General features: G+C 46.3%; 1 protein-coding gene across 1 annotated transcript in view; it reads right to left on the reverse strand.

Annotated features, from left to right (window-relative positions):
- Positions 1-5,736, reverse strand: part of LOC148970532 (uncharacterized) — a 29,957-nt gene extending 24,221 nt beyond the window's left edge. Inside the window, exon 1 of the mRNA XM_089124593.1 lies at positions 5,494-5,736. Within this exon, the coding sequence (XP_088980719.1) occupies positions 5,494-5,736 (243 nt within the window). The remainder of the gene's footprint in view (positions 1-5,493) is intronic.
- Between the last annotated feature and the right edge of the window lie 4,904 nt (positions 5,737-10,640).

Below are 10,640 nucleotides of genomic sequence, written 5' to 3' on the forward strand. Positions count from 1 at the left end.
TGTCCGCAGCGCTGTCAAGGCTTCGAAAAACAATTTCTGCGTTCACAAGATCACCAAAACTTTCACGCCAGCTGGCCAAAAAACAGAAAGATCTGTCCTCTCCAGACCACAAACTCATTCATGATGAACCCACTCGCTGGAATTCTTCATATGATATGGTGGAACGTTTCTTGGAGCAGCAGCAGGTTGTCTGTGCAGTCCTGGCTGAAGACAGGAAAAAATGGTATCTGATGCCAAAAGACTCAGACATTACAGTTTTAGAAACTGTTAAAGCCGTTCTTGAGCCACTCAGTCCTTTTACTGATGCACTTAGTGGGGAAAAACATACCACCCTGTCCTCAGTCTTGCCATTACTCTGGAAGATATTTGAGTGTCTTAGTCATGAACAAAGTGACTCTGCATTAGCCCAAGAGATGAATGAAAAGATACACGAGTATCTTAAGCATCGCTATGATGACCTGCAGCTGCAGTTTCTTTTGAACACTGCAACTTACCTTGATCCAAGATTTAAAAACAGCTTTGTTTCTCTTAAGGGTGATGATGTGAAGCAAAGTCTCCTGGATGAGGTGAGGAAAATGGGCAATGCAGGAAGTGCATCTCGGGTGTCGGGAGGAGAGTCAAGTCAAGAAGTCAGGCCATCAAAAAAATCCAAAAATGATCTGAAGCATCTGCTTTCCTCCATACAAGGGGAAAAGAAAGAAAAAGGAGAGCCAACATGCTCAAGTCAAGCAAATCTTTCTGCAAGTGACGAGTTAAATGGTGAATTCTTGGTGTACAGTCAGATGCCTGAGATCAGTGCTGAGGATGATCCACTTTCCTGGTGGAAAACAAATATGGGTACACTACCTCAACTATCACAGTTTGCCAGGAAGTATGCATTGCTGCATCAAGCTGTTCATCTGAAAGAGTTTTTAGTAGTGCAGGCTTTATTGTTAGCCCAAGACGCTCAAGACTGAGTCAGGAACATGTTGACATGTTAGTCTTTCTTTCAGAAAATCTGGAAATGGCAAAGAAAGTAAATTAAGAAATAACTGTAAATGTAGGCCAGTATTGTTTTGGGTGAAACTTTAAGCATAGATTAGAAACTTGTATCTAGTTATTTAATAACTCAAATGTTTACAATCCTTGGCTTGAAATACTTAAATTATGCCATTGTTTTTTGCTTTTTGAAAATATTTTTGTTTATAAAGTGTTGTTCAGCCATGGCATATTTTGTTTCATTTATAAAAATGTTTAAGTTTATAAATAAGAAGCGTGTTTATTCAGTCATGGCGAATTTTTGTTTTTTTAGGTGTGTAATTTATTTTTATTTATTACTTGTATAAAAACTTGAAACAGAATTTTAAATAAGTATAAAGAATGGCATTGTTTACCTTTATTAATAAAAAATAGTGAGTTGTTCAACTAGCATGTTTTTGTGTTTTGCTTTGGTAACGAGAACCATGGATTTTTTTTCTTTAAATTGAGTCTAAATTAAACTTTGGTTTGGTACCGAAATTGGTACCGAGAACCGTGGATTTTCACTGGTATCGGTACCGAATACTGAAATTTTGGTACCGTGACAACACTAGATGTGAGTAAATATATTTCACTGGTGCCTGTGTTTCGTGAGGCTGAAGTGGAGACCTATTTTGGGGCATTTGAGCGTGTTGCTGGTGCTCTACGTTGGCCTAAGGAGGTGTGGGCCATCTTACTCCAGTGTAAATTGACCGGTAAAGCCCAGGAAGCGTGTGCAGCCTTGTCTGTAGAGGACGGCCTGAATTATGATCGAGTTAAAAATGCCATTCTGAGAGCTTACGACTTAGTGCCGGAAGCCTACCGACAGCGGTTTCGCGGTCTACGGAAAAGTCCCGATCAAACCTTTACAGATTTTGCTTGCGAAAAGGGTGTTCTTTTTGATCGATGGTGCGCATCGTGTAAAGCAGATGATGTGGCTGCTATACGTGAGCTAATTTTGCTCGAGGAGTTTAAAAACAGTTTACCTGAACGTACTGCGGTATATCTAGGGGAACAAAAGATAGCTTCTCTACAGCAGGTAGCCATATTCACAGATGAGTTCGCGCTTTTAAATAAGTCCACTTTTACAAAGCGTGAGGTTTCATCACGTGGGGGATTTCAAAGTACTCAACAGCTGGTATGCAGTCCCATTGACAATCGTCCCAAGGGGTCCCCCATTCAGAAGGCAGACAGAGTGTGTTTTTTTGTAGTGCAAGTCAAAAGCAACCAAAGGGTGTGGGGTTAATTAAAACATCTCCCAAACTCTTGGGGTTAGAATCTAATATGTGTGAGGCAACAGATGACTGTTTTAAACCTTTTATTTTTGAAGGTTTTGTCTCTCTGACAGGGAAAGCAGAATATCAGCAGCGAGTGAGGATACTGCGGGACACAGCCTGTTCGCAATCGCTAATGCTATCTGGCACTCTCCCCGTGGGTGATAGTTCAGATGTAAGTGCAGTCGTGAGAGGTATTGAGATGGGTTTTGTACCAGCGCCACTACACCAGATTTTTCTCCATTCTGATTTGGTGACGGGGTTTTTCACGGTGGGGGTACGTGCAGAGTTTCCGATAGAGGGCATTGAGATAATAATGGGGAACGACATTGCTGGAGGAAAAGTGTTTCCTATACCTAAAGTAGTCAACAAGCCGATACCTGAGTTTAAAGAGGATGAGTTGGGGAAAAACCACCCTCATACTTTTGTAGCCAGTGTGACTACGAGAGCACAGGCTCGTAAGCGGAACCAGGAAATTAACCTGTCTGACTCACTTTTTGCCCCCATTTTCTCTGAAAGAGGGTTACCCCATGATGATCCGGTGAGTGACAAAGCGGACAGAACGGAGAGGGTAATGGAATCTGTGGGTGAGTTAAACCCTGCACTTTTACCGCTCACTCATGATGCGTTGGTAAAAGCTCAAAGGTGTGATCCGTCATTGATTAAATGTTTGGTATCAGTAAAGACAGATAAAACAGAGTGTAACAGTAAGCAACCTTTCTTTTTGGATAACGGGGTACTAATGCGGCGATGGGTTTCTCAGGCAGATGATGCAGGGACGGAGTCGGATGGTGATTGGAAAGTAGTTTACCAGGTGGTTGCACCTGTTGATTGTCGGCAGCAGATTCTGTCATTAGCACAAGTATGTATGGGCAGGTCATTTGGGTATTGGTAAAACTTACCACCGTGTATTACAGCAGTTTTTTTGGCCAGGTTTAAAAACTGATGTAACCCGTTTTTGTAAGACCTGTAAGACCTGCCAGGTTGTCGGAAAACCAAACCAGCCTGTCCCCCTGGCTCCGTTGCGGCCCATTCCTGTGGTTGGTGAACCATTCGAACACGTCATGGTAGATTGTGTGGGTCCGTTACCTAAAACCAAAGCGGGTAATCAGTTCCTACTCACCATGATGTGTGAAGCCACTCGTTTTCCTGAAGCCATTCCCCTGCGGAGAATCACTGCTGTGACGGTAACTAGGGCCCTGATCAAGTTTTTTACTACCTATGGTTTGCCCAAGATGGTACAAACTGATCAGGGAACTAATTTCCTCTCAAATGTGTTTAAACAAACTCTCAGCTCATTGGGAATCGCTCACTCAGTGTCTAGTGCCTATCATCCCGAGTCACAGGGAGCTTTGGAGCGTTGGCACCAAACATTGAAATCCATGCTCAAGAAATATTGCCATGAAACATGTAAAGACTGGGATGAAGGGGTGCCTTTTGTACTTTTTGCTGCCCATGACACAAAGCAAGAGTCTTTAGGTTTTAGCCCAGCTGAGCTTGTGTTTGGCCATAACGTGCGGGGACCATTAAAGATGCTGAGAGAGAGAATGATGCATGATAAGTCTTCCAAAACTAATGTGTTGGATTTTGTTTCTCGGTGCAGGGAGCGATTACATCGTGCTGTGGAGTTGGCAAGGGAATCCCTATCTTCCACGCAAAAGCGCATGAAACTGCGGTTTGATAAAAAGGCAGTGGAACGAGAGTTCAAAGCAGGTGACAAAGTGTTAGTCTTGCTGCCCGTTCCGGGGTCTGCTCTCACTGCAAAATTCTCAGGGCCATATGTGGTGGAAAGGAAGCTTTCAGAAACTGATTATATCATCCGTACACCTGACCGTAGACGGAAGACACGGCTATGTCATGTAAATATGTTGAAGTTTTTTCATTCCAGAGATGACGATCTGGTGGAACCGGTGCAGACTCCAACAGTGGCTGTAGTGGGAGCCGTCATAGCCACTGGTACAACCTCCCAGTGATGGGTCTGACGTTGACCTAGCAACGCCGTGTGAAGATCACCTATGTGGCAGGTTGACTAACTCTGAGTTTATGGCTACTTTAGATCAGCAATTGTCTTACTTACCCACATCTCAGCGGCAGGATGTGATCGATTTACTTCATATTCACCCTAACATCTTAGGTAATGTGCCCTCTCGCACCACCTTACTAGAGCACGATATTAACGTGGGGGATGCTAGCCCTATTAAGCAGCATGCGTATCGCTCTCCGCTAACAAAGCGGGAAGCGATGCGTAAGGAAGTTAGTTACCTAGTCGAACATGGACTAGCAAAGGCTAGTTTCAGTCCGTGGAGCTCACCCTGTCTGTTAACGGTTAAGTCTGATGGGACGTTTCGTTTCTGTACCGATTTTAGAAGGGTGAATGCTGTTACTGTGACTGACTCTTTTCCGTTGCCCCGCATGGATGACTTAATTGATAGGGTTGGACCGGCTAACTGTATTACCAAGTTGGATCTGCTGAAGGGATACTGGCAGGTGCCTTTGACCCAACGTGCTTCAGAGATCTCTGCCTTTGTGACACCCGACGCCTTCATGCAGTACACTGTAATGCCCTTTGGAGTGAAAAATGCTCCTGCTACTTTCCAACGCCTAATGCAGCTGGTACTGGGAAATCTGCCCAATTGTAGTGTATATCTTGATGATGTGGTCGTGTACTCTGAGGACTGGGGTAGCCACATGTCCAGTTTGGGGATGGTGTGTCAGCGGTTGGAAGATGCCTCCCTCACACTGAACTTGGCCAAGTGTGAGTTCGGGAAGGCCACAGTAACCTACCTTGGTAAGCAGGTTGGTCAGGGGCAGGTTTGACCTCTGAATGCCAAAGTGACCGCGATTTTATCGTTACCGACTCCCACCACTAGACGTGAACTTAGGAGATTTCTGGGTATGGTGGGATATTATAGGTGTTTCTGCCAAAACTTTTCGGTGGTAGTTGCTCCACTCACCAGACTGTGTAGTCCTTTAGTACCATTTGTTTGGGATGATGGGTGTGATCGGGCTTTTGAAGCTGCCAAGTCTCTTCTGTGCAGTGCACCTGTACTGATAGCGCCTGACGTTTCCCAACCTTTTCTTTTAGAAGTTGATGCTAGTGCTACCGGGGCTGGGGCGGTGCTGATGCAGAGAGGGGATGGAGACATGTGTAAACCTGTGTGTTATTTCTCAACTAAGTTCAAAAAACACCAACTGAATTATTCCACAATAGAGAAGGAGATGTTTGTGCATTGTCTGTTGTTGTTCGCACAATCTTCCCTCGGATTTCAAATTCAGAGTGAATGTCATTAAGGGCACTTGCCAACACATCAAATGTGTGCGAACCTCTCAGCTGTTTACAGGCTAGGGCTGCTGAGCATCTTTTGAGACTGTTAGGGTCAAGCCAATGGGCAGTAACCCCAATGAAGCTCTGTCTTCTGACAGACCAGCAGTCGGTGGTGGTGGCGATGTGGTCAACTCCTCTCATGGCCTCAGTAACAGCCCTCTTCATTCCCATGGAGGCATCATCAATCATGGAGCGCAGAGTCAGCCGTGACATATTTTTTGCATTAGGCTGCAGTTCCTTCACAAAATCTTTAAATGGTTGTTCTTCAACAACATGAAATGGCCGGAGTCCTTGGACCACATAAGTCACTATAGCTTTGTCAATGGACCTCTGAGACACAGTCCTGGTGTTCACCAATGTACTCTGCTTGATGCTGGAGGTGGTGTTGGGAGTCTCAGGAGCCCTTTTTCTCTTTGTTGATGTCAGCTCTTCATACTTTTTGAGGTGGTGTACATGCTTTCTCTGTTTCAGAGGAAGAGACATTTAATGAGCAACTTTAGCTACAAGATTTAAGTCACACAACACAAACAATTGTCATTTGACTGTTAAACATTATCTAACTGCAAGTAAGTTAATGAAACTATATTTCCATCAATGATGCAAATTACTAGGAACTAGATCTAATTTGCATCACTGATGGGAATATGGTTTCATTTTTAAAAACGTGTTAACTTAAATGTCACCATATTATCTTGTTTCAATAACAAAGATGTGACGATCAGCAGCCGTGGTGCCCTCGAGAGCCACTAGAGGGCACTCTCTCCCCATGTTATGTTTCCCCATGGATTCTTTGTGTTTCATTATGTTCAGCTGTGTTTCATTATTGGTTATTGAGTTCCTTATTTAAGCCTGAGTTTTCCCTGTGTCCCTTGCGAAGTCTTGTTACCCTGTAAGCGTGCAATTCCGAGCGTTACTCCCTGTTCTGTGTCTCCGTGTTTCCCTGGACTCTTGACCCTTGCCTGTTTCCTGGACTGTTCACGAACCCGTGCTGCCTGCCTCGACCATTGCCTGTTTAGACCACGAGTTTCTGGATTGCCCCTTTGTTTGATTCTGTATCTAAGTTTGTCTGCTTGTTTGAAGTATAATAAAGTGCTGCACATGGATCCGACCGTCTCTGTCCGTACGTTATAGAAGACTTCGCCAAACGAGGATCCAGCAGACTTTCAGCATCTATCCGCCGTGGTCAAGACCCGAGCTTCTATGTTAGCCTGACCTAGTTTTCAGCTGGCGAGACTAACTTCTCTCCTCGAGGAACTAGCTAGCTCCGTGCAGTCATGGTCTCCGCAGAGCTCAAGCACAGCGGCTAATCAAGCCCAAACCCCCGCTGCACCTGTTCCACCGCAACCCAGTGTGAGTACCGCATGCAGTAATTCCAGTACGCCGTTTCCCGAGAAGTTTAATGGCTCACCTGAAGCGTGTGAAGAATTTCTGCAGCAGTGCAGCTGGCACATGAGTCATCAGCCCCAGTTTTACGCCTCGGATATCGACCGCATTTCTTTCATCTGCTCACTGTTGACTGGAAAGGCTCTGGAGTGGGCAGGCGCGTTTTGGGAACCAGGTCGGATGTCGTTTCCTTCTTTCGACGTGTTTACCGCCCTGTTCAGAAAGGCTTTTGAACTCCCCGCAGAAAAGGAGGGTCTCGAGGAACTGTTCTTTTCCCTGCGCCGTGGAGGTTTGTATGCGGCGGATTTCTCTCACTCACTCCACACGCCGCATAAGCCTCAACTCGCTAAACTGTTTGATCCTCCCTTAAGGACCGTCAGAGGAGCTTCTAAGCATATCGTTCCTGCCAAACCCACTCATTATGTCGGACCCCTCGAGCCCGTATCCCGCACTGGCCCTGTTCCTAAGACAGCGGAGGTGTCGCGGGTCGAACCGGAGTTTGAGCGCGTGCCAGCCGACTCGAGTGAGTCAAGTGCCGAGCCGAGTGAATCAAGTGAGTCAAATACCGAGCTGAGTGAATCGAGTGCCGAGTCAAGTGCTGAGCCGAGTGAATCAAGTGTGTCCAGTGTTGAATTTAGTCTGTCCAGTGAGTCTCCAGTTCAAGTGATTGAGTCTCCAGTTCAAGTGATTGAGTCTCCAGTTCAAGTCAAGTCAAGTCACATTTATTTATATAGCGCTTTTCACAATACAGATTGTATCAAAGCAGCTTCACAGTGATAACATGAAAGTAGCACAACACAGATCAACAACATTGCTAAACACTAAATAACCCCAACTGAGCAAGCTCAAAGCAAGCCAAAAGCAAGGCGACAGTGGCAAGGAACCAAACTCCATCAGATTGGATGGAGAAAAAACCTTGGGAGAACCCAGGCTCAGTCGGGGGCCAGTTCTCCTCTGGCTTACATTCATATTGTTTAAATATAAATATTAAATATAAATATTGTTTATGAATCAAACGGCGCCATAACATATCGCAGGCGTTGAGTCGTCTCTTTACAGGCGTTGAGTCGTCTCATCACAGGCGTTGGGTCATCCGAAATCCCCGTGAGAGGCTGGACACAAAACTGGACCTGACGAACGCCATTTTTCTCGGGACAAGCGTCCCGAGATAACAGCAGAAAGGCAGATGGGAAATAATTCCATTTATAAATAATAATTCCAGTTCAAGTGATTGAGTCTCCTGTTCAAGTGAGCGCTGAGTCTCCTGTTCAAGTGAGCGCTGAGTCTCCAGTTCAAGTGAGCGCTGAATCTCCAGTTCAAGTGAACGCTGAATCTCCTGTTCAAGTGAGCGCTGCATCTCCAGTTCAAGTGAGCGCTGCATCTCCAGTTCAAGTGAGCGCTGCATCTCCAGTTCAAGTGAGCGCTGCATCTCCAGTTCAAGTGAGCGCTGAATCTCCAGTTCAAGTGAGCGCTGAATCTCCAGTTCAAGTGAGTGAGTTGTCCAGCCCTGTGACGCGCCGCCGCAGGAGGAGGAGAAGGAGGACTCGTTCGGTTCGCCAGGCCCCGGTGAGGGTGCCCAGACTCCTCGCCCTGCCGGCCCCGCTTCTGCGCCTCGCCCTGCCGGCCCCGCCTCTGCGCCTCGCCCTGCCGGCCCCGCCTCGCCCTGCCGGCCCCGCCTCTGCGCCTCGCCCTGCCGGCCCCGCCTCTGCACCTCGCTCTGCCGGCCCCGCCTCTGCGCCTCGCTCTGCCGGCCCCGCCTCTGCGCCTCGCTCTGCCTGCACCCTTCAAGCTCCGGGAGGCCTTTCCTGTACCCGTTCACCACCCAGAGCTTCCTCCCGTGAATTTCCCCAAGTATTTTTTTTGGGGGGGGGCAGTAGGTACTCTGTGGGGGCCATGGAGGTGATCCTGACATGGACCTCTGAGTCTGTGAGGGCCATGGAGGCGAGGCTGTCATGGACCTCGCCTGTGTCTGCTCCGCCCTCATCTCTGTCGGAGTCTGCTCCGCCCAAGTCTGCTCCGCCCTTGTCTGAGTCTGCTCCATCCTGGTACTCTTCCAAGCTTACTTCCCCATGGTCTCTTGCCCTGCTCTGGTCCCCAGGCCCCAGGCCCCAGGCCTCTCCATGTGCCTGGTCTCCTGCCTCTCCATGGGCCTGGCCCTCCATCCCAGCCCCCGTTGACCTCCCCCCGGAGCTCTTAGGAGCGTCTGGAAGCCGCTCCTTAGAGGGGGGGTTATGTGACGATCAGCAGCCGTGGTGCCCTCGAGAGCCACTAGAGGGCACTCTCTCCCCATGTTGTTTCCCCATGGACTCTTTGTGTTTCATTATGTTTAGCTGTGTTTCATTATTGGTTATTGAGTTCCTTATTTAAGTTTTCCCTGTGTCCCTTGCGAAGTCTTGTTACCCTGTAAGCGTGCAATTCCGAGCGTTACTCCCTGTTCTGTGTCTCCGTGTTTCCCTGGACTCTTGACCCTTGCCTGTTTCCTGGACTGTTCACGAACCTGTGCTGCCTGCCTCGACCATTGCCTGTTTAGACCACGAGTTTCTGGATTGCCCCTTTGTTTGATTCTGTATCTAAGTTTGTCTGCTTGTTTGAAGTATAATAAAGTGCTGCACATGGATCCGACCGTCTCTGTCCGTATGTTACAAAAGAATTCTAAACACTCTGATTGCCACCCTTACTAGACAATTAACACTATTAACACTAATAACACTATTAACTGTTGTTTGTGTTTTGTAGCCTGTACTGTACTTGTGTTATTGTTTATCTCACACTGCATGTACCTTAAAAAGCACTGTGACTTTGATCAATAATGCAAGCCTATATTCACAATTTATAACATTAGCCCAACATTATCCAATAACCACTGAGTTTTGAGGTAATTAACATTAAAGTAAATCTCAGGTTTGACGTATCAAGTAAACGTATTATGCTTTTGAAGACATGAATAGCCCTTAACACTTTCTAACCTCCCACTGATTAACGCAGTTTTCAAATAATATTTCTCAATCTAACATTAGCCTACCTGAGTAAATATTTGGCCCGGCAGTTAACGTTATGCTATACCAGACCAGTTAAGTGTGTTTCAGTATTATAGACATGTATTTGAGAGTTCTCTGTTAAATTAAATTCAGGGGAAAATCAGTGGTGTAAAGAACGTTAACGTTAAAGTTAGGGTTAGTGAAACATGTGCGCCATATCAGCTAATTAGCAACATTAACAAGCAGACATTAGCCTAGCCATCACGTTAGCCAGATATCTCTGATACGGCTTATGATAACTGTGTTGAATCACATTAATATTGTGGCATTACTGAATAACTATTAATTTAACCTACCTCGATGTGCTTCTTCAGGTTGGACGGAGAGTTTTTGAACGCCAAAATTTAAATTTTTTTCGATAGGCATAAGAGGCACTTCATCCGGTAGGAAGAATCTTTCGATCCAATGTACAAAAACATTTCTTTCAAATACGGCCACGGGTGTATAACATTATCTTCATCACTATCGTCGGGGTGGTCGTCTGCGATAACGGTAGGTCCCTCGGGTGCTTCCATGGCGGTATACAGTTGTGCTGCTTCCTCCTCCTTTGGCAATGGCAACAAACAAGCATTCGCGCTGAAAAAGAGCGTGCGTAAGCGTAGCGTGATGCAATCTAGCGCAGTG

Source organism: Pimephales promelas, chromosome 20 (genome assembly GCF_988280905.1).
Source record: "Pimephales promelas chromosome 20, fPimPro1.hap1.1, whole genome shotgun sequence".
In the NCBI taxonomy this organism is placed as follows: domain Eukaryota; kingdom Metazoa; phylum Chordata; class Actinopteri; order Cypriniformes; family Leuciscidae; genus Pimephales; species Pimephales promelas.